General features: G+C 38.9%; 1 protein-coding gene across 2 annotated transcripts in view; it reads left to right on the top strand.

The window, feature by feature from the left end:
* The window catches only part of LOC114650327 (arfaptin-2-like), a 207176-nt gene that overhangs the window by 124070 nt on the left and 58295 nt on the right, over window positions 1–24811 (top strand). For both annotated transcript variants that reach the window (XM_028799889.2, XM_051925749.1), the window contains exon 4: window positions 24371–24486. In XM_028799889.2, coding sequence (XP_028655722.1) covers window positions 24371–24486 — 116 coding nt within the window. The remainder of the gene's footprint in view (window positions 1–24370; window positions 24487–24811) is intronic.

The raw sequence follows: 24811 nt of genomic DNA, 5'->3' as shown, positions 1-24811 counted from the left end.
GCGTGGATCAAACTACTGTATACCTGTCCAGAAGCTTTGGTTTTTATTAACAACATTAATTCAGACTACTTCAAACTAGAATGGGGTACTAGACAAGGATGTCCCTTGTCATCACTGCTGTTTGCAGTCGCTACTGAGCTTCTGGCTGCTTACTGTCAAAATAAAGGGGATTGTCGGAGAAGGACTTGAACAGAAAATTTCTCTATATACAGATGGTATGGTACTATATATATCAGATCCACAAAATACTGTGCCTGCAGTCCCAACAGCACTTACAGACACAATAGTGCTTCACTCACTCAGAATATGGAACCAATGTAATAAGTATTTTAAGATAGAGAAGCTTTTATCTGTGGCACCTCTGCACGAGAACCAGCTTTTCCACCCTCTCAAATGTGCGCAGTTTTTAATGTCCGGAAAACATCTGGGATTAAATCACTTAGAGATCTGTACATAGACAACGTCTTCATATCCTATGAACAATTACAATCCAAATTTAGCTTTCCAGCAACACATTTCTTTCACTACCTTCAAATCAGAAACTTTGTTAAACATAACCTACCCAATTTCCCTCACCTCCCACCTACCTCTATCCTGGAAGAAATACTGATCAGTCTTGAGGACTCAGACACCATTTCTGTAATATATAAAAACATTTTAAAGTCCCTCCCTTTCAAAGATCCCAGAGTACAGTGGGAAAAGGATTTCTCACTCAACATCTCAGAAAAGGAATGGAAGGAAGCAATGTACAGAATTCACTCGAGCTACATATGTGCAAAGCATACAATTATTCAACTTAAAATTATATATCGAGCACATCTCTCTTGTTTAAAATTGTCCAAAATGTTTCCCAGGCAAGATCCAACCTGTGAACATTGTAACCAACTTCCAGCCTCACTTGTCTATATGTTTTGGGCGTGCACCGAATTAACATCATTTTGTACAAAATTTTTTAAATGTTTCTCGGACAGCCAGGGCATCACAATCCCTCCTAATCCATTAACAGCTGTATTTAGTGTACTTCCAGATGGGCTTAAAATGGAAAAGGACAAACAAATTGTAATTGCCTTTAGTACATTATTGGCACGTAGACGTATCTTGCTCAACTGGAAGAATCCTAACTCACCTCTTTTAAGTCAGTGGATAACTGATGTTATATATTATTTCAAATTGGAAAAAATCTAATTCTCACTTAGAGGATTTGTACAAAATTTTTTCAAAATCTGGCAGGATCTGAGAAATAACATTTTAGAATAAGCATTTAAATTGAGGTAGTGGATTCTCTCCCCTTTTTTTCTATTCTATTTTTATTTATTTATTTATTTACATATTTTTACTATTATTAGTGCTACTCTTCTGACCTAGCTCTCTTTCTCATGGGTGGGGATCGATTTGTTTCAAACCAGTTTTGTTAAACTTGACTTGCTTGTATGGAATTTTGATTCTAATTAAATAAACACATTAAAAAAAAAATAATAAAAATTGTCTATGGTTACACAGTAACCTTGATCCAGCAGAGCATCTATCAAAGTCAGCACCGATAACGTAGCAATGGCATACTGATCATGTTTCGAATTAGACATTGTCCCTTTCCTTTTGTACAGAATTGAATTGTAAATGTATCCCGTTTTTTAGATTCACAAAATTCATAAAACTATGCCAAATCTTGCTCTTTTTGACACAATGTACTGTATCCATGTAAACACTGAAATTTTGCTACAGTGGACTTGTATATCTCCCAAATTTTCCTTCAGTTTTGGGTGCTGGATGCATAATCTCATTAAAGTCTTCATTGTTGGTAAAGTGCAGATATTTAATAATTAGTGAAAACCTGCACTTAGACATAATTTCTCCAAAGAACGGCAGCACTGACAGCATTTTTACAGCCTGAGTGATTCTGTGGTCTAACAGTTAAGCAAGATGCATCTGTACAGTTGCCCAAGTGATACTCGGGACTGACGCTTTTAGCATGGTTTTCACTACCCGAGTAATGCTCCGGTCTAATGCTAAGGATGTTAAATAGCTTTTGTGATTTTGTAAGTCCATGTGCTGAGATACAGTGTTGATGAACACATAGTGTTAATGCTGTCATAATTATAATATCACTCTTCTTAAATAATGTTTTAGTCAATAGTAGATTTTCTTTAAATCTGTTGATCAGTAGGTCAATTGATTTTTTCAAACAGGTCTAAAAACATTTTACATATAATGCAGGACAGGTACATATTTAAATTTCAAGAAATAACGACTGTATAAGATGTAGAAGACTAATAACTCCAACATGAATCATAGGGTTTGCAAGAACATGAGGGCAAACATTAAGAAGGATATACTGTACAAAAAATAAATCTTGCATGTGTGAATAATAACACAAAAGAGCTAACTATATGCAAAAAAATCATTAATTAATAAAAATGGGTTTATCCTTTTTATTGATTAATGACTGTAGTTCTAATTCAATAAAAAAAATCAAGAATAGATTTAACTTATTTTTCTTAAAATGTAAACATTTTTTATAACTTATTCTAAGTAAAAAAAAAACTATACTGTAAACTGAACACATTTAAGTTAAATTTAATGACTGCACTTCCTCTCGCATCGATTTCTTGGTCTTTACAACAATGCATTCTGCTGTAACGTTTATCCATAATAAATAATAAATAAATTACTACGAATGTGAAAGTATAAAGCATATTAGTTTTGTTATCAATAACTAGTATTTCATTTTGTTAGTTACAGACGTAAGCATTTGTTGTATTCATGAAACCTTTTCCCTTCATGTGGGAAACATGAAGAGCAAGGTAGTGTCTTTTTAACAATCTGCCTCATTGGTTTGCTTTAAAAAAGAAGCACATTTCTCGGATAGCTATATTTTTTATTGTTTAAAACTATTTTACACAGAAAAAGAAAATGACACTTTCAGAAGTTTGAGAACGATATGACATTTGTCATAAACTACAATCTATAATCAACATAAAAAGATGTTTGCCTAACTGTCACAGTATTATTTGACCTCTTATTTAATTAGTGTTCTACATAGGTAATATATTTTCTGGTTAATTTTTAAGACTGTGATTTATTTAGCTATGCAAACAAAACAGTTGTGATTTCCTTCATCCTATTTTATTTCATGATTTTCACTATCGCATACTGAAAAGTAGTGGACCGGATGTGGTTGCGTAAATGCAAGAGCATGAAGAGCGGCATCTGTCACAGTATTTCATTCATTTCACTCTCTCCTTTTCCTTCCTGTATACCTCTCATTCCTGGGACATTACTTGTTTGGGATATACTTTGTTAGTAACTTTAAAAAAAAAAAAAAAAACTTCTTTTAACTTAAAAGGTTAGAATGTTACAGCATATGCCGTGGCAATTGTCATAATGAACTAGAGTCTCGTTGTTTGTTGCTTGTAAAAAATGAGAAAAATATTGTTAACTTCACCAAGAGAATTTTCAGTAAAGGTTACTGTAAGAAAATGCAAGCCTTGCAATATATTTCTAAATATATAAGAAGGAAATATTTGCTCAATTAGTTCTTCACTCCCACTTCAATGCATTATTTGAATACTGAATTATTTTAATATAATGCATTCATATAAGGCAATTGCAAAAATATTATCAAGACATGCCTGTACCCAAAAATACGAGAATCATTTTAATCTTTTATAATTATCATAAAGATTTTAATTTCTGCTGCCTTAAACAAGTTCAACTTTGCATTGAAATGTTTAACATCAGTCATTCAGTAAAAATTATCCTCAGACATTTGATTAAATTTTAAAGTGTTTGCATTTGAAAATATAACTCAGTTGTTGTGACTATCTGGGTATGTTCAAATAAATAAAGATATATGCAATTTTAGCATTTATTTGTTATGCAGTCATTACCGTCCAGCACAGTATGTTGCATGATTACTCATTTTTTTGTGTAATTCAAATGAAAATCGGAGTAAAATAAGAATATTTTTGCCACTACTTATATTTAATCAAACTCATTTATTTTAGGTAAATTTGAGTAAATTTATAAATTAAGTTTACTCAGTAGTGCAGTAAATTAAATCTTTTCAAAAATATTGCTTGTAATTTGTTGCCTTATTTTTTTTTTTTTTTTTTAAGTACTTTTAACACATTATTTTTTACAGTGTACTAAGGAGGCTAAAAGGCTAGAGAGGAATATAGCAAATAAGGCAAAATTTGACCCAAAGAGATCCTTTCAGTATTTTAGTAGTAAAAGAACAGTCAAGGAGAAGGTGAAGTGCATCAGAAATAGTAAAGAAGAATTAAAAAAATACAGATAGTGAAATAGAATGCTCTAAACTCGTATTTTTCTGAGGTCTTCACTTGTCAGGAATTAGATAATCTCTCAGTGGTAAAAGTGACTACTAAGTAGGTACTGAATGATTTGTAAATTATAGAGGGAGAAGTACTTCTTAGATTAAATAGACCTAAATCAAACAAATCGCCAGGACCAGATAATATTTATCCTTGAGTTCTTAAGGACTTTAGCAGATACATGTATAAAACCTTGACACATTTTTAGGAAGTCACTGCGCACTGGGGAAATGCAGAAGGTATGGGAAATGGTAAATATTATCCCGTTATTTAAAAAGAGTGATCAGGAAGATCCAAGCAACTATAGGACATTAAGCTTAACATGCATCATAGTTACATTTTTGAAAGGAATTATTCAGGGAAAGATTGGGCAACACAAGCAACACAGAAGGGCTTGGGCAGATTTGTGAGAGGTGAAATGTAATGCAAGTAAATGTAAACTATCACGCATAGGAATTAAAAATGTTACGTTTGAATACACAATGGGATTAAGAATTAAGTGGATAGCAAGATTATTATAGTTTTACCTTTTATATTAGTTTTTATTTCTAGATTATTTCTGATCTTGGAAATCAAGTTTAGTTTTAGTCTCCCTTCCTCATGTATTTTTAGTTTTAATTTAGTTTTTATTTCACAGACATTTCTATCTTATATTAGTACTGTGCAAAAGTTTTAGGCAGGTGTGAAAATATGCTGTACACAAAGAATGCTTTCAAAAATGGAAGTGTTAATCATTTATTTTCATCAATCAACAAAATGCAGTGAATGAACAAAAGAGAAATCTAAATTAAATCAATATTTGGTGTGACCACCCTTTGCCTTCAAAACAGCATCAATTCTTCTTGGTACACTTGCACACAGTTTTTGAAGGAACTCGGCTGGTAGGTTGTTCCAAACATCTTGGAGAACTAACCACAGATCTTCTGTGGATGTAGGCTTCCTCACATCCTTCTGTCTCTTCATGTAATCCCAGACACACTCGATGATGTTGAGATCAGGGCTCTGTGGGGGCCATACCATCACTTCCAGGACGACTTGTTCTTCTTTACGCTGAAGATAGTTCTTAATGACTTTGGCTGTATGTTTGGGGTCGTTGTCCTGCTGCAGAATAAATTTGGGGCCAATCATAAGCCTCCCTGATGGTATTACATGATGGATAAGTATCTGCCTGTATTTCTCAGCATTGAGAACACCATTAATCCTGACCAAATCTCCAACTCCATTTGCAGAAATGCAGCCCCAAACGTTCAAGGAACCTCCACCATGCTTCACTGTTGCCTGCAGACACTCATTATTGTACCACTCTCCAGCCCTTCAACGAACAAACTGTCTTCTGCTACAGCCAAATATTTCAAATTTTGACTCCTCAGTCCAGAGCACCTGCTGCCATTTTTCTGCACCCCAGTTCCTATGTTTTCGTGCATACTTGAGTCGCTTGGCCTTATTTCCACGTCGGAGGTATGGCTTTTTGGCTGCAACTCTTCCATGAAGACCACTTCTGGCCAGACTTCTCCGGACAATAGATAGGTGTACCTGGGTCCCACTGGTTTCTGCCAGTTCTGAGCTGATGGCACTGCTGGACATCTTCCGATTTCGAAGGGTAATAAGCTTGATGTGTCTTTCATCTGCTGCACTAAGTTTCCTTGGCCGACTACTGCGTCTACGATCCTTAATGTTGCCCGTTTCTTTGTGCTTCTTCAAAAGAGCTTGAACAGCACATCTTGAAACCCCAGTCTGCTTTGAAATTTTTGTCTGGGAGAGACCTTGCTGTTGCAGTATAACTACCCTGTGTCTTGTTGCTGTGCTCAATCTTGCCATGACATGAAACGGTCTTCCACAACCTCACCTTGGTAGCAGAGTTTGGCTGTTCCTCACCAAGTTTTAAGCTTCCTACACAGCTGTTTCTGATTCAGTTAATGACTCTGTTTCAACCTACGTGTGACATTGATGATCATTAGCACCTGTTTGGTATAATTGGTTGATCATACACCTGACTATAATCCTACAAAATCCCTGACTTTGTGCAAGTGTACCTATAAGAATTGATGCTGGTTTGAAGGCAAAAGGTAGTACAGTAATCCCTCCTCCATCGCGGGGGTTGCGTTCCAGAGCCACCCGCGAAATAGGAAAATCCGCGAAGTAGAAACCATATGTTTATATGGTTATTTTTAGAATGTCATGCTTGGGTCACAGATTTGCGCAGAAACACAGGAGGTTGTAGAGAGACAGGAACGTTATTCAAACACTGCAAACAAACATTTGTCTCTTTTTCAAAAGTTTAAACTGCTCCATGACAAGACAGAGATGACAGTTCTGTCTCACAATTAAAAGAATGCAAACATATCTTCCTTTTCAAAGGAGTGCAAAGCAAGCAGTCAAAAAAAAAAATCAATAGGGTTTTTTGGCTTTTAAGTATGCGAAGCACCGCCGGTACAAAGCTGTTGAAGGCGGCAGCTCACACCCCCTCTGTCAGGAGCAGGAAGAGACAGAGAGAGAGCCACAGAAAAACAAAGTCAAAAATCAATACGTGCCCTTTGAGCTTTTAAGTATGCGAAGCACTGTGCAGCATGTCCTTCAGGAAGCAGCTGCACACAGCCCCCCTGCTCACACCCCCCTACGTCAGCGCAAGAGAGAGAGAGAGAGAGAGAGAAAGTAAGCTGGGTAGCTTCTCAGCCATCTGCCAATAGCGTCCCTTGTATGAAATCAACTGGGCAAACCAACTGAGGAAGCATGTGCCAGAAATTAAAAGACCCATTGTCCGCAGAAACCCGCGAAGCAGCGAAAAATCCGCGATATATATTTAAATATGCTTACATATAAAATCCGCGATGGAGTGAAGCCGCGAAAGGCGAAGCGCGATATAGCGAGGGATCACTGTAACACCAAATATTGATTTGATTTAGCTTTTTCTTTTGTTCGCTCACTTTGCATTTTGTAAATTGATAACAATAAACAATCATCTATACATATTAATAAAAGGCAAAGCCCTCACTGACTGACTGACTGACTCACTCACTCACTCATCACTAATTCTCGAACTTCCCGTGTAGGTGGAAGGCTGAAATTTGGCAGGCTCATTCCTTACAGCTTACTTACAAAAGTTAGGCAGGTTTCATTTCGAAATTCTACGCGTAATGGTCATAACTGGAACATATTTTTTGTCCATATACTCTAATGGAGGAGGCGGAGTCACGTATCGCGTTATCACGCCTCCTATGTAATCACGTGAACTAAAAACAAGGAAGAGATTTACAGCACAAGTCAAACGCGGGAACGAAGGTAAATGACGTTAATTTTTGACTGTCTTTTAATACTGTGTAAGCATACATATTAACACATGTGCAATTAAACGTGTGCATTTACGGGGTGATTTCTCAGGCTTAAAAGCTCGCCTTTTATCAAACGCGGGAACAAAGGTAACTGACGTTGTTCACTGTCTTTTAATACTGTGTAACCATACATATTAACACATGTGCAATTAAACGTGTGCATTTACGGGGTGATTTCTCAGGCTTAAAAGCTCGCCTTTTACTAAAAAGGTAAATGCAAAGCTATTTTCAATCATTCTGTGATCTGCTTCTCACAACTGAAGGCACCGTGGCTGATGGTAAATGACGTTAATTTTTGAGTGTCTTTTAATACTGTGTAAGCATACATATTAACACGTGCAATTAAACGTGTGCATTTACGGGGTGATTTCTGAGGCTTAAAAGCTCGCCTTTTACTAAAAAGGTAAATGCAAAACTATTTTCAATCATTCTATGATCTGCTTCTCACAACTGAAGGCACCGTGGCTGATATTACGTCACTTGCTGTCCAACCATAAGCGTTACCTGGTAGGTAACCGGACACTCTCTTCACTCCCTTTCGGGAATCGAACCTCTGAGGTTTTCTTTTGTTCTTAATTAAAATTTAAAAGCAATACTTCACTGCTGCTAAGCCCCTCTAGCGCTGACGTCCCAGGTTCGATTACCGTAAGCAAGTGCAGTGAGTGTGTAATTACATTCACGGCATTCGTAGTCTGATTCACAATCTGATTGTATGGGTGGTTACCTACCAGGTAACGCTTATACTTGGCCACCAAGTCAGGTCGAAGTGATCACTCGAGTAAAGGCAGCTTCACAGAAAAACAGATCCTTAACAAACTGTTATTAGTATATTTTCCCGCAATTTAAAAACGTTTTATTTTCTTCTTAATAAAAATTTAAAAGCGGTACTTCGCCGGTGCGAAGCGCGTGGATTTGACCGACTGACACATACAGACATATTCATGAGTGCAGGTACTTCGGAAAGAAAGCACCGTGTAAACCTAAAGTTTAAATTAAGTTCATAGACCTACAAAAGGTTGCCATTCATTTGAGGCAAGATTGCTTTTCTTCTGTACAACTATACGTTGCATTCTCAAGAGTGTGGTTGCACGGCTTCGGATATAGATATATATATATATATATATATATATATATATATATATATATATATGTATGTCTATATATAAATATGTAAGCTTATAAGTACTGCCTTACTTCTCTTTAAGAAAGGAAGATGTAATGATACTTGATTTAAACGATTCCATGTCTTCCTGGGTTTGCGTAGCTTATTGTCAATATCTTTACACCTGTTTTTAACACTTATTTACTGAAACGGGCTTTCACGAAAAAAGTTAGGGCTTTGCTGCAGGATACACCCTCCACAAGTTAAGCAAGTAAAAATAAAATATATATTTCTGTTTTATTTAAACCTTTTAAGTTCGTATGCATAGCCCCATTTGGCTGTTTAATTTTTTTTTTTCTTTCTTCAGTAATATTTAATCTCCTTAAAGAAAAAGAACATATCCATTTTACTTTTTTTGTATCTCTTTAGTAATATTTTAGTGTAAAAGATAACCAGTATTTAAACCTTTTATGTTACTTTATACATTTATTTTACACAATGTTGAAAAATTAATAAGAAAGCTACATATTTTGGCAGCTGCTGCTTTCATTTTCAATGAAATGAAAAAAGCTCTCCAAGAGAAAACGTCAATGAAGAAGAAACAGTTTGCACTATCTAAAAAGGAGAAACCCTCATTTATAAAACTTTGCTGCAGATGACTTAACTGAAAATAAATGAATAGTTCCTATGTGTATAATACATATTTATCTATTTTACTTATGCCTTTATTCCACCAACTTACAACATCTGAGGTACAATTTGTTACATTACTTTTGTTTTTTTGCAGCACAGGCAGGTGAAGTGACTTCCTCAGGGTCACACAGTGGTGTCAGTACCAGGATTTGAACTGACAAGCTCCGGGTTTACTGAAATATTACTGAACAAAGAAAAAAAACGAAAACGGGCAAATACGGCTATGCATACAGATGTCCATCCGTCCATTATCCAACCTGCCATATCCTAAATACAGGAGCCAATAAGTACATATGTATATATACAGTATATATATATATATATATATATATATATATATATATATATATATATATATATATATAGACATACATATATACATACATACATTCACATATATATATATGTACATATGTAAATTTGTATATGTATATATATGTTTATGTGGATGTGTATATGTGTATATATGTATGTACATGTAGATATGTGTATATGTAGATATGTATGTATATATATATATGTATATGTATATATATGTTTATGTGTGTGTGTGTGTGTGTATATTATATATATAAAAGACAGCAACACTCATAACAATGACAACACAATTACATTGACAGTCATGTTACGTTATTTTTAAAATGTTTCCTTTTTTTTTTTCATAACCTCTTTAACACACTACTTCTCCGCTGCGAAGCGCGGGTATTTTGCTAGTTATTTATATTACTGAAAGCATTCTTTGTTTACAGCAATTTTTCACACCTGCCTAAAACTTTTGCACAGTACTGTATATTGTGACAGATAGGGTTGTGAATAAACACTCCATTGTCCATAATCCCCTGCTGGCATTCGGGGCACTCCCATGCTACAGGGAGGGCTCCACCTGGCGGCTTGGGGGTATTGGCTGGGATGAATGGCTGGCCATATCCCACAGTACTCCCCATACCCCACCCCACCCCTCCCCAGTGATGAACCATGGTTCGAAGCGGCCAGCCCCACGAGGGACGTCTTCCTCCAGGAGGGTCCTTTGGTCGGGCCTTGGCAACAGCCTGAATATTCCCGGGAGAACCTAGGGGGAACATTAAATGGAAAAGATCTCTGATCCCCTGTCCTCCGAGGACAACTTTGCCATACGTGGCCCGGCTGGCGGCTTTCGTAACATAGTCGCCGCCCCCCTGTTTGTATCCCTCTGCGAGACTGGAAACTTCTGCACCGCCCCTTTGTCCACTGAGGAGGATTCCACAGCCGCACCTGAGCTCACAGTTTTCTTTTCTAATTTGTCAGGAGACCCCCGTTTCATTTTTGGGATCTCCTGTTTAATCTGGGGCTTGTCCACAGTTTGGGGCTCTCTATGGGAACAAAAGAGCCCTTTTACTGTCTGCATCCCCTTCAATTTATATACAACTGGCTTCGGTGTCTTCAGGATCGGATCGTTCCGGGAGACAGCACCATCCAGCTGCTCTGGCTCAACCGACCCTTCCACCAAGCAAACGGTCATCGTTTCCGCCCCTCTTGTAGGGCTCGCAGCTACTTGGCACCCACTATGGATTAAACGCGGGCCCGTGTCACTCTGTGTCCCTATTTCATTATATATGGTACGGGTCTCGCTTACCTGTACCACCGAATCAATTAATACAGGAGGCTCCCAAGAAAATCGCCGCAGGTACTCATCTAATTTCTTCATAGGCTTTTCAGCTGCTCCTTGCACGTCTGCAACGATCTTCTGGATTGTTTGCACCACCTGTAAGAAACTGTGCACGGGCTGAAGCAACTTCTCCAGCTCGTGCACGTCCAAAAAGTTATTTAATTCAGCCGGAGGTATGCTCAGTAGATCACTAGCCTTACCCACCGGCTCGGAGCCAATGAGCATGCCCACTCCTGGCACGTGCTCTGACAGGTTCCGCAAGGGAGCCTGGGATTTGGAGTTCTTTTCGGAGGTCCGCGGTGCCACTTTTGGCTGACTGCGATCTGTCTCTCAATTTATTGACGGACTGATCAGTCATTTTCCGGACCTCCTTACCTTTTTGTAGGGAAAGTGGTGCTTTGCTCGCCTCTCCCTTCCCCTTTGAAAAGCCAAAGTACGGCTTTGTGTGGGCGAAGTCATAAGAAGCAAGACGCGGACCTTCTCCTACCCACAATCCATCGGGGTAGGTCACGTGGTCCACGCCAGCACCCGTCATGCGGAAGTCCGTTTTGCTCGTCGGCTCGAACAGGAGCACACCACCATTGTCAGGACTTTCTCCTGCCTTTTGCAGAGCCTCCGGATGGTCTTCCCCGAGGTATGTGCACGGTACAAAATGAGTTATTTTAAGTAGATTTTCAATTATATCCCGGCACATACCTCGTGGCAGTCGTCTGCCTCCAGAAACTTTTCCCGACCCGTGTAGCCACTCTGTATCACATCCCGAGTGTCGGCCTCGATGAGCATGGTCTCTCTGCTGACACTGTTGCTCTGCCTTGCCTTCTTCTTCCCCATTGTCCTCACAGGTGGCGCAGTGGTAGTGCTGCTGCTTTGCAGTAAGGAGACTGTGGAAGAGTGTGGGTTCGCTTCCCGGTTCCTCCCTGTGTGGATAGCGCTTTGAGTACTGAGAAAAGCGCTATATAAATGTAATGAATTATTATTATTATTATTATGACGTCCTTGGTAAATGGGTTCATGGGTTGTAGCAAGTTTACTGCGTGTCGTGACGCTGTCCTCTTGAGGTTCTCTGTCCACAGAAATTTTGTAAATACAGGTCCTCTGCCAAACCGACGGCCAGAGTATCCTGCCACGACTACGTCAATTGTGACAGATTGGGGGCGCTGTCGCTCCCTTGAACCCTCTGATCAGACGCCAGACACCAGATAGAAGTCCAATATGACTTTATTTTATAATAATAATGTGCACCAAGCACCCTCCACTCCACAAAACTCATAAATAAACAATAAACACTACAATAATCAATAATCCTCCACTCCCAGACTTGTTGCCACCCTTCTACCCAGCTCAGCTCGTTTGTCTGGGATTTCCCAGAGTCCTTTATAGTCCTTGACCCGGAAGTGCTTCTGAACCCTCAGTCCATGTGACTTCCTAGCACTTCCGGGTCAGATCAAAACTCTTCTTTTTCATCCCGGAAGCACGTCATTTCTTCTGTCCATGTGACTGGGACATACTTCTGGGGTGTAGGGAAAATAATCCTTACTCCTCCCTGCAGTGTCCTCTGGCGGCCCCCATGGTATCCAGCAGGGTTGTGAATAAACACTCCATTGTCCATAATTCCCTGCTGGCATTCGAGGCACTTCCATGCTACAGGGAGGGCTCCATCTGGTGGCCTGGGGGCCATATCCCACAATATATATACAGTGCATCCGGAAAGTATTCACAGCGCATCACTTTTTGCACATTTTGTTATGTTACAGCCTTATTCCAAAATGGATTAAATTAATTTTTTTCCTCAGAATTCTACACACAACACCCCATAATGACAACATGAAAAAAGTTTACTTGAGATTTTTGCAAATTTATTAAAAATAAAAAAATGGAGAAAGCAATCAATGATGGCATCGATTTTAGAACATTGGGGTTTGACAATGCCTCCGCCCACCAGGTAGCCCAAATATTTGGCTTCCTTTAATCCAAAAAAACATTTCTTTGGATTAATACGAAGCCCTGCTGACGCTAGAGTGGAAAGCACTGCAGTAACCTGCACTACATGTTCATTCCATGTGCCGGAATAAATGACTAAATGAATTGTGGGGCCGTAGCAGTGTGTCTATCAGACGTTGGAAGGTTGCTGGTGCCCCGTGCAAACCGAATGGAAGAACTCTGTATTGCCAATGTCCACTGGGAGTACTAAATGCATTTTTTTATTTAGCAGAGGCCGTTAAGGGAATTTGCCAATACCCTTTAGTAATGTCAAGAGTAGTTAGGAATTGCGTGTTCCCCAGCCGGTCGAGTAAATCGTTAATACGCGGCATAGGGTACGTGTCAAACTTAGAGACCTGATTAAGCTTACGAAAGTCATTACAAAACCTCCATGAGCCATCAGGTTTAGGAATCAAGACAATAGGACTAGACCAGGGGCTGTAACTTTCTTCAATAACCCCCAATTCTAGCATTTGTCTAACTTCCAACTCTACTTCCTCCTTCTTTGCCTCCGGGAGCCTATAGGGTCTTTCCCTGACAATTACCCCTGGGTCAGTAATGATATCATGTTCAATCAGAGCAGTTTGTCCTGGCATCTCATTTACAACTTCGGGTACAGACAAGATAGCCATCTCTAGGTCTTGTCATTGTTCAGGGTTCAAATTATCACTTAAGTTAAGGTATGAATAAGACATGAAAAGGGAACGAGGCTGTCCGGAGTAGGGATCTATTTCCCTATCCTTTCACGGTTTCAGCAAGTTTATATGATATACTCAGTCGACGATTCGGTTGTTTAATCAAATAATCAACGAGTGCTTTTCTTTCCTTAACCTCTCACGGGCCTTGTCAATGGGCCAATAATTTAGAATGCGAAGTTGGAACAAGAACCATTACACGATCACCCGGGACAAATTCCCGAATGGTGGTGTTTCTGTTATAATATCTAGACTGCGCTGCTTGAGCTTTCTCCAAGTTCTCTTTTAAAAGAGGTCTAATTTTTTCTAATCTATCGCGTAATTGTGCGATATATTCCAATATGTTTGAGGTAGGAAGGACCTCTTCTTCCCAACCTTCTTTTAACATATCCAATAGCCCACGGGGTTGTCTTCCATATAATAGCTCAAAAACCAGTAGAGGCCTGTGGGACTTCCCGATATGCAAACAAGACGAGAGGAAGTAACTGATCCCAGTTTCTCCCATCCTCGTTAACTACTTTGCGTAACATCTGTTTTAAAGTTTGATTGAATCGTTCTACCAATCCATCCGTTTGGGGATGATAGATAGATGTTTTATTTGGAGTAATTTAACGACTTCCCTGAACGTCTCCGAAGTGAAAGGAGTCCCTTGGTCCGTTAAAACCTCTTCGGGGATCCCTACACGAGCGAATATCCCTACTAATTCCATCCATCCATTTTCCAACCCGCTGAATCCAAACACAGGGTCACGGGGGTCTGCTGGAGCCAGTCCCAGCCAACACAGGGCACAAGGCAGGAACCAATCCCAGGCAGGGTGCCAACCCACCACAGGACACATACAAACACACCCACACACCAAGCACACACTAGGGCCAATTTAGAATTGCCAATCCACCTAACCTGCATGTCTTTGGACTGTGGGAGGAAACCCACGCAGACACAGGGAGAACATGCAAACTCCACGCAGGGAGGACCCGGGAAGCGAACCCGGGTCTCCTAACTGCAAGGTAGCAGCGCTACCACTGTGCCAACCGTGCTGCCCCTACTAATTCCCGTGCGATATTTTTTGAAGTAGCTGAGTGCAAAGGAACATCTTCGGGAAATCAAGTGGCATAATCAAATAAGACTAAAATATATTTAAAACCTTTTAACGAGGGTTCTAAGGGTCCTACGAGATCAATACCGACTCGTTCAAAGGGAATATCAATAAAGGGTAATGGAATGAGAGGAGCTCGGTCCCTCCTAGGAATCTGACGAAGTTGACATTCGGGGCACGAAGCACAAAATTGTCGGACCTCCTCATTAATTCCTGGCCAATAAAATCAGAGTTTAATTCTCTCTAATGTTTTTCCAGAGCCTAAATGGGCTCCAAGAAGGTGAGTATGTGCTAATTCACAGACTTGTCGCCGAAAAGTACGTGGTATTAGCAACAACACTCGCACTTCACCCCCGTGTTCTGACACTCTATATAATAATTCGTTTTGTATTACAAAGAAAGGCATCAGTGGCATGGGATTTAGGGTTGTATAACCCTCGGTTGATAATATTGCATTTTTTGCAAATTTTAAGGAATTATCGTTCCATTGTTCTCTTTTAAATGATGAAGGGGTAAATAGAAATTGGGCTGTTAAATCCTGGATAGGGTCTCTATTGACCTCAATGGGAGGGGCTTCTGCCACCACGTCCTCCACATTAACTGAACTAGCTCCCGTAGAGGATGATGGGACATCGACTCCTCCACACTGGGTACCTATATGGGTCCTAGCAATCGTAGTACACGGTGTGGAGGCAGTCGGAGCAGCATTCTCCATTATTAAGCCTAAACTTTTCCCAGGAGCAGTTACGTTTTTACCGCTGTTAATATCACTCCAATCTCTTCCTAATATGACTGGAAACGGAGGATCTGGTAATACAGCCATGGCCATTCTAGTTCAAGTATAATCCACCGCGACTACACACTTGGCTGTTTTATAATACCGGATGTCTCTGTGTATACATTTGAGGCTGGTTTTTATTTTTAGCCACTGTTGCGGTAAAACAAAACAGGAAGCAACAATGGAAATGTTACTCCCGGAATCGAACATTGCCCTTACCTTTCTGCCATTTATAATAACTGCGCCTGTATAAGGAAGAGACAAAGGGTTAATCACAGTGGCACAATACCTTTCTCCCTTCACCAACGAGTAGTCCATGGGTTTAGATGGGCAATTAGGTGACAGATGTCCCATCTCCCCACACTTGAAACAGCGGGGAAGGTGAAACGGTTTATCTCTTCTACGGATGGCAGGCTTGGGAGCTTGTCGGATGGGCTCAGGAGCTGCCCCACGTATCTGTTGGTTACAGCGAGAGAACCGTTCCGACCGTCCCGTTTTGCAAGCCGCCCAATGACGCTCTGCTATTTTGATTAATGTGTCCATACTGTCATATGGTTGTTTCCGGACTTGCTGGGCGATATGGTCAGGGAGGGCATGAACGAAGGTCTCACATGCTAGTAATTCACCCATCTTATGGGAGCTGTTTACGTCAGGCCGTAGCCATTGACAAACCTTACTGCAAGCCTCAAAAGCTTGGGTTCTTAGAGGCCGATCTGGATTGAACTGCCACTCCCTCCATTCTCTCGCCTGCTGTTCTGAAGAAATGCCGTAACGCTTGAACACCTCGAGTTTGAGCGCGTCATAATCAGCAGCCTGCTCCTCAGTCAAATCGTAATAGGCTCTCTGCGCTATACCCTTCAGGTAGGGGGCCAGTAGGTACACCCATTCTGACCTCAGCCATGCGTTCCGCTTAGCGGTACACTCAAATACCAAGAAATAGGTTTCTATATCATCTTCTTCTGTCAGATTGTTTAACTGTGTTGGCAATGACCGAGCGATCTCCGTCCGTATAGCAGCTGCTGTGCGAGCTTCGGACTCGGCCAATTGCGTCCGAGTTTCTTCCATCTGGAGCTGCAGGGTGCTGAGTTCGCCCACGATCGTTGTGAGGATGGTTGAGAGGTCCTGCTCTTCAGACATATTTTCAAAAGCAATCCTAGCCGACTACGCCAATTGTGGAAAGTCTTCAATTAAAGAATAAGACGTTCACAAAAACAAAGTGTTGGGGACCGTCCCCGTATATTGTCCTGTGGACAAAGTAGCAAAATAAATGATCAAAAGCAAACCAAAACGGTAACATATGACAATCTTTATCTGACAAAATGGCGTTTATATACAGTATTGAATTGTGGGAACAGGAAATGGTTGTCAGGAAGTGACGTTGCAACAGGAAGCGGAAACAACGTCGTTTGATGAAAACCGGAAGTGATGTCTTTGAGGAAGTGTCGCAAGTGATGTCAGTTCATGTGACCGGAAGTGACATCATGGTGGCCATTTTGAAATTCAGAAAGGTTGGAAATTATTTTTCTTCAGTTTTTCTATGGAGAGAAGAGATTCTGGTAAGTACCACGTGACAACCCTTCATCTCGCGATGTTTCACTCACCTTTAGGCTTTTAGACTACCTCCTAATCGCACGTGTGTGGCAATATATATATATACAGTGTAATTATATATAATTATGGTATAGTTAAAACGATACTATGGAGTTTCGTTTTTTGTCACAATCAGACAGAACTATACACTTAACGGGCTTAGATATGAATTTAATTTTAGTGGAAGCTTACTACACTACATGGTTTACTATTTGTTTTTGTTTTTGTCCGCTAAAAATAAGCATAATCAAAACTAGATAATGCATATGAAAAATTTTATATAATTTTATAATTTTGAAAACATTTTCTATGTAATTTGTGATGAAACAACTGTGTGCCGACTGTTGGCATGTTTTGTCTTTTCCTTTTCTTGCCCAGAATAGGCCAATTTGTGTTGAAATTTAGGTGAATTTTAAGGTTTGAGGGTTTTTCACTCTAGATGTCTATAGCACACAACATATCCTGCTCCAAGACAATGTCAGTCAGTCAGTCAGTCATTGTCCAACCCGCTATATCCTAACACAGGGTCACGGGGGTCTGCTGGAGCCAATCTCAGCCAGCACAGAGTGCAAGACAGGAACAAACCCCGGGCAGGGCGACAGCCCACCGCAGGGTGCACACACACACCCACACACCAAGGACAATTTAGGATCGCCAATGCACCCAACCTGCATGTCTTTGGACTGTGGGATGAAACTGGAGCACCCAGAGGAAACCCACGCAGACACGGAGAGAACATGCAAACTCCATGCAGGAAGGACCCGGAAAGCGAACCCAGGTCTCCTTACTGCGAGGCAGCAGTGCTAGCACTGCGCCACCGTGCTGCCCCCCCCAAGACAATGTGCTTACAATTAATGCCTTCAATATTGTTTTCAAAAATATCCCGTTCTGGGCTTTGTTCATTTCTACCAGCCATATTGATCTTTGATTCTTTCTCAGGCACATACAATTTATAGACAGAATTTTGCTGCCTGCAGACCTGAAAAGATATCAAATATCAGAAAATAGATTCTACTGTGTTCTGACAGGTGTGATCATGAAAATCATGGGGGCTTAGGAAGAACATGGCTCTTAAGGCTTGAATCAGTGTGCATATCCCATCTAGCTTTATTGAGGGAAACAAAGAAAAACAAGCATGTATTGTCAAGGTTAAAGGTAGTGAGACTTGAATAGCCCATGTATAAGAACAGTAAACCCTTAATGAGCATAGTATAATATTTCAACTATTTTGAGAGAGACTGAAAAGGAGGAGACAAATATTTTAAAACAAATATCACAATATCAGGTATTTTGAGCTATGAATGTAAAACTAAAAAAGATTAATAAATACAGGATAAATACAAAAACACTTCAGTAGGTTTAGTTTTTAACCAGCTGGCAGACTCTCTTCACCTACCTACCTGTAGTTTAGTAGAAACATTGCCAACTCAGTAATTTTACAAGGTTTCTATCGTTTCATTATTAAATGATCTTTTTGAAGCAAAGGTGATTTGGTCAGCAACAATATGCTGATCTTACACTGTGACCGTTAATCTCTCGATCCATGCTGTTTTCAAAAAGGATTTCTCCTGTGTGAAGTGGCAGGTGAATTATTGTCAACAGAACGCTGACACTTGTGAAATAAACTGAAATGTTACTCAGTTGTGATTTTTCTTTCAATACTGTAAAGGTGTTGTTGACTTTAATAGTTTCATTTAGTTTTTCATTTCAGTTTTGTTAATATTTTATTTCAGTTTACGAAAATGTTTTTTATTAATAGTTTCAGTTTTGATTTTAGTTTTCGTTAACTATATATAGGACTGGAAAGCTTTGTTGGACTGAATGGCCTGTTCTCATCTAAATCTTTCTAATGTTCTATCTTTACTAAGTTTAGGCTCAGAAGAAGTTTACAGGTAAAATACAATTACAAACTTTAGAAATCACTTACTGCATGTACATAGCATAATAGATTAGTTTAACACATTAAACAAAAGCAACTTCAAACTGATCAAAACAGTTAATCTTTTCATTATTTTCCACCTTTAACAGTGTGTCCTATCATGAGGGTTTTTATGGAGAAAACAGTGTTATAGTGCAGTGTCAAATATATAAACTAAGCAGTATAGTAATATAAATTTTAAAAATGCAGCATTCTCAATTATCTGTAGAATCTTTTGTTTTTTATTGAGACTATTATGGGACTATTTATTAGTGATGCATAATATGTAAATATGTAAATGTTATTTTAAAGTACAATAAGTCTTGATTTAAAAGAAGAAAAAAAAAGAAACACCATAACAACACCCACTCATATTGCCCATGTAAGTGTAGAACATAGATCAATTAAGTTATTGGAACAAAAGGAAAATTTAGGGTATAAGTATATTATGTACAGACAAAAGGGTATTAGGAGTTTAAACTTTCTTGGATGAAAGCTGATCACAGATGTTATTATTTATAATTTGCCAAAAATTAATGTTTGAAACAGAATGATGACTGATTTCAATACAGAGAGAGTTCCTCTTGAGTTAGAGAAAGAGGTACATTTTCTCTATAGTAGGAGACTAGAATTAATTTTGTCACAATTCTTTTTAAAGGGAATATTTTCTACCAGAGATAGGATGAAGGAAGACAGGATAAATTTAAAAGAAGAAAGATATACTGTATTAATGCATAGCTTAGGAGTGTGCAGTATGGCCAAAAGTCTCTATCACAGTATAATTAAACATTCTGATGGTTTCATTAAATGCGGTACTGGTATAATGTTTGTGGATGTACCTTTCAGACTTAAACATTTTGTTAACAAAAAACAAATGTCATACTGATTAATTGTGCAAACTACTGTATCTGTTAACGAGCTAAATGTTATCCACTCGCTTGCTTCCTCTACCTCAGTCAATCAAACAGGACAAGATGTGGTTTCTTCCTGTCCTACTTTAAGCTTTGCGTCAACTCACAAATCTACCACAATGGAGCCTCTGTTAGGCTATGCCGTTGCCTTTGTCTTGCCCCGCTCATTGCGGTTGTGGGATATTTTTGTATTTTTTGTTTATTTTGTGACACTAGTCATACACGGTTTCCAGCCGCGTTAGAGTACGATCGCATTTCATTGATCAACATTAGATCAGCAATGGAAAATTTCTCTTAGCATTACAACTATGCCTTTTCTCATCCGCCGTTGGTGAATGCTACGTTGTTCAGCGGCTTCTCCCCATTGTTGGTAAACGGCACCCGAGTCAACCTGCGGTCCCGTCGGAGGAAACGTGGGAAAAGGGCAGGTGTGCATGCGAGGTTTCTGCGTCTATGCCGCTGTGTTTCTGATGTAGATCTTCCATCTTTATCTGAGGATTTTCCGAGCAGGCCAACGTGCTTGAGACCTGTTCTGCCAGGATTACTTGATGTGTTGCTTCCCGCTCCTCGTCCGAGATGCCAAGTTCGCCGAGGGAGTAATCCCGGACTGCTCCGCGCTATCCCTCGTATTCCAGAAAATGGTAATTTGACGGCCGCTGTTTCTATGACTCTACCAGCTAAAGTGGCACTGATTAATGCATGCTCTATCACAAACAAGTCATTTATTTTGAATGACTTTTTTACTAATAATAAATTGGATTTCATGTTCCTGACGGAGACTTGGCAGTGCGACTGTGATTTTACTATCCTGATAGAAGTGTGCCCCGAGGACTGCTCTTTCATTAGCACACCGCGGCATTCCGGCCGTGGAGGTGGGATCGCCATGGTTTTTAAGAAGTTATTTTTATGCCATTCTGTTCCTGCCATTTCGTATAAGACTTTTGAACTTCAGATTGTTAAAGTTGGACGTTTAACCCCAATATATTGTATTTTAATTTATCGTCCACCTGGTGCGATTAGTCCTTTTCTTGCTGACTTTCAAAATTTTGTATCCACCATTATTAAGCTGGATAGAATAATAATGCTTGGTGACTTTAACATCCATGTGGATGATATTTCATGTAGTGTGGCTTCCGAATTTTTGTGTATCAACGACTCTTTTAATTTTGTACAACATGTTGTTGGCCCTACCCATAGTGGGGGGCATACATTGGATTTGTTTTTTTCTTATGGAATTAGTTTGAATGATGAATGATGTTTTAGTGATCATAAGTGTGTTTTGTTTGATTTGTCTTCAAATTTAGAGCTGTCACCTTGTGTTAAGTCTAGGCGTACTCGTTTCATTAATGAGTCAGTGAATAATCAGTTTGTTGATTTGTTTGTTGCATCTGATGCCGGCAGTAATATTGGTAATGTGGAATTAGCAGTTCAGTGTTTTAATGACCGTTATACTGATATTTTGAATAAGATTGCTCCTCTTAAAATTAGGCAGAGTCCTGTTACCCACTCAGTTCCTTGGATGAATGACTCCATTTGTAATCTTAGGCGTTCCTGCCGAAAAGCAGAGCACCTATGGAAGTCTACTAATCTGGAAGTTCATCATTTATACTTAAAGGATTTAATTGCTTTTTTAATTCTTTGGTTAGGGATGCTAGAACAGCTTATTTTTCTAATCTTATTCAGACTCACAAGCGTAATCCCAAAGTGCCATTTGATACGTATTCACAATATTATTTCTCCATCTCAATCTATTACTCAGGTTACAACATTACAACAGGGCATTCTCGTTGTCCCGCGCACTCGGCTAAAAACCTGTGGGGATCGTGCCATTCAGTCTGTGGCACGAAGACTATGGAATAGCCTGCCTTGTGGTCTGTGTGGAGTCGAGTCTCTTAATTCTTTTAAAAAACAACTAAAAACATTTCTTTTTAAACAAGCTTTTAATCAGTGCTGAATAGTCCGAGTTTGTTTATTCATTGTTTTTAATGGTTTTGTTTATGTTTTGTTTTTAATTGTTGTATTTGTACTGTATTTGCTGTTCAGCGCTCTGTGACCTTTTGTCTATGAAGGGCACTATATAAATAAATAAACTAAAACTAACTAAACTAAACAAATCAAGTAAAAAAGTATATAATAATCTAAAGTGAATGTACTATACAAGTCTAAAAAAATAAATCCTTATTGTCTAATGTGCAGGTGCCACAGTAAATTATAAATTATATTAAGACAATGTAGTTTTATAAGGCCCATATAAAATAATATTAAGAATTCATAAAGCTGTGTATAAATTTCAAGTTGGGTAAAACTGCGTTTATTACTGATTATTTGTGAAGTGTGATAAAATGTGACTAACGATTTTAGAACTGTTGCGTAAAAGAGAAGCCGCAGTACTTAGTAAATGAGTTTGTATTAATGTCTGTGACCGTATGCTATGATATGGTTCTAATCTATTGACTGCAATTGCTACTGCTAAATGCTCTTACTTTTAACTTAGAGAATGCTGCTATCTTCACTAGTACAGTGGAACCTCGGTTCATGAACGTACAAATCGGTTTACGACCAAAATGTTCGCCAAACTTTTGCCTCGGTTACCGACCACACACTCGGTATACAAACAAGCCAATTTCCCTTTCGGTTTGTACATGTTCAGTCTCTCCCTGTGCATTTCCTGTGCAGCGAGCAAGAGAGAGAGCGAGAGAACATGACACACACACAGGCAGCGCAAGAGAGACAGACGCACACACACAGGCAGTGCAGAGAGAGAGAGAGAGCCACGCACACACACAGGCAGCGCGAGAGAGAGCTGGATACACAAGGTAGGAAGGCAGTTAAAGAATGCATTGGGCTTGATTTTGTTTTCACTTCTGTTTACAGCGATCGGTTCGTAGCATGCATTGTTGCAATGTTACTTTTCTTGGTGGTTTATTAAATTACAGATTTTTTCAAATGTTCATTTTTTTCTCTGTGCTTAAAACTCATTAAAAAAAAAAAGTGTTTTTGGTCAGCGGTTGGTAGCGCTATAGCGCGAACTATTACAGTGTTAGTTTTCTCTGTTGTTCAAGGTTTTCTCAGTGTTATTCAATGTTTTTACATTTAGTTTACTGTTACGCTGTGCATTCTATGGTTTTATTAACTATATTTGTGCTTAAAAACTTAAAAAAAAAAATATTTACATACAGTTCGTATGGTATGGATCAAATTAATTGTATTTACATACAATCTTATGGGGGAAATTGCTTCGGTTCACGACCAAATCCGTTTACGATCAGAGTTTTGGAACGAATTATGGTCATGAACCGAGGTTCAACTGTATCTGGAAATGGGCTGTTACTGTTCTAGCAGATCCTGTTTATTTTATGTACTCCCTTCTACTTTCAGGTTGATCACAGTGCTCTTCTAACAACTCTTCCTATTACTAGGTTAGCAGAAGATACTACCATTACATCATAATTAATGGGATGCAGTTTAAATGATAAAGGTGGCTCCAGAAATGAAACAGAAACCTTCCTCACCTGTTACGTCCCAGTTCTGTAATAAGGACCTAATAGCCTAACCTTTAAAATTATTATATAAAAAAAAAAAAAAAAAACTAGTAATGTCACCATGACTTGAGCAGAAGACTCATGCAGTGTAATAGGACATCCATCATGCTTAGAGACCCTAACACTGAAATGTTCAACACACGCTGCCTGAGTCTTTGCTTTCAGCTTCTGTTTTACTACAAACAGTTTCATCTTAGGCTATGTGTCAACACTAAAGAATTTAATGCATTTCAGAGATAAAAGTGCTCTCCTGACCAATTCTGGGGATATAATGATATAAGAGAATCTAAACAAGTTACTGGTGGTACAGCAGATGAAATCAGTTTGGTCTAGTGGCTAAGGCAGTGGACTTCAAAAATTCTGGTTTAATACCTGCCTGTGACTTTCTGACCATGAGCAATTCATTAAACCTGCACAGGAAAAGCAATTGAAAGTGCAGGTATTTACAGTATATGAAGTCGATATTTCAATATATACACTTTTAAGCATTATGTTAGCACAATAAGAGTAAATTGAAAACTGAAAATTGTACTGTATGCTTGTGCTCTAATTGTTTTAAAAAAACAGTTCTGAAGTATATTTATCCTGTGAATTCTTTGGTAAAGTCTACTGTTAAATACAGTATCATAATTATAATACCAATATTAATAATATTGTGTATAATTATACTTATTTGTATATTTGATACACTGTTTTTTTCCTGTTGAGTTTTTGTACATTTGTTATCTTAATCTCCTTTTTTATATTTATTTTTTTCTAGCACCTAACATGCAGCAATCTCGTGGTGGTCAAGCAATGACTACTGAAGAGGCATCACGTGGTTTAGCTGTAGAGAAATTTGACATTATGAAAAAGTGGGGTATAAATACTTACAAGGTGAGAAACCTTTTAGCACAACTTTTTCATTAAGTTTGTTTAGCGAAATTGCATATGTCTTAGACTTTCTAACTAACCTGTAGTACTAGGGTGTTGTACCGTGTTAGTCATTATGAATGTAGAGAAAAGTCAAGCAAAATGACACCTTTTATTGGCTAACTAAAAAGATTACAATATGCAAGCTTTCGAGGCAACTCAGGCCCCTTCTTCCCTACATGGAATGATTACATCTTGCCTGAAGAAGGGGCCTGAGTTGCCTCAAAAGCTTGCATATTGTAATCTTTTTAGTTAGCCAATAAAAGGTGTCATTTTGCTTGACTTTTCT

This window comes from Erpetoichthys calabaricus, chromosome 4, assembly GCF_900747795.2.
Source record: "Erpetoichthys calabaricus chromosome 4, fErpCal1.3, whole genome shotgun sequence".
Lineage (NCBI taxonomy): Eukaryota > Metazoa > Chordata > Cladistia > Polypteriformes > Polypteridae > Erpetoichthys > Erpetoichthys calabaricus.
The sequence above is the reverse complement of the archived record's forward strand: the minus strand, read 5'-3'. Positions and strand labels throughout refer to the sequence as shown.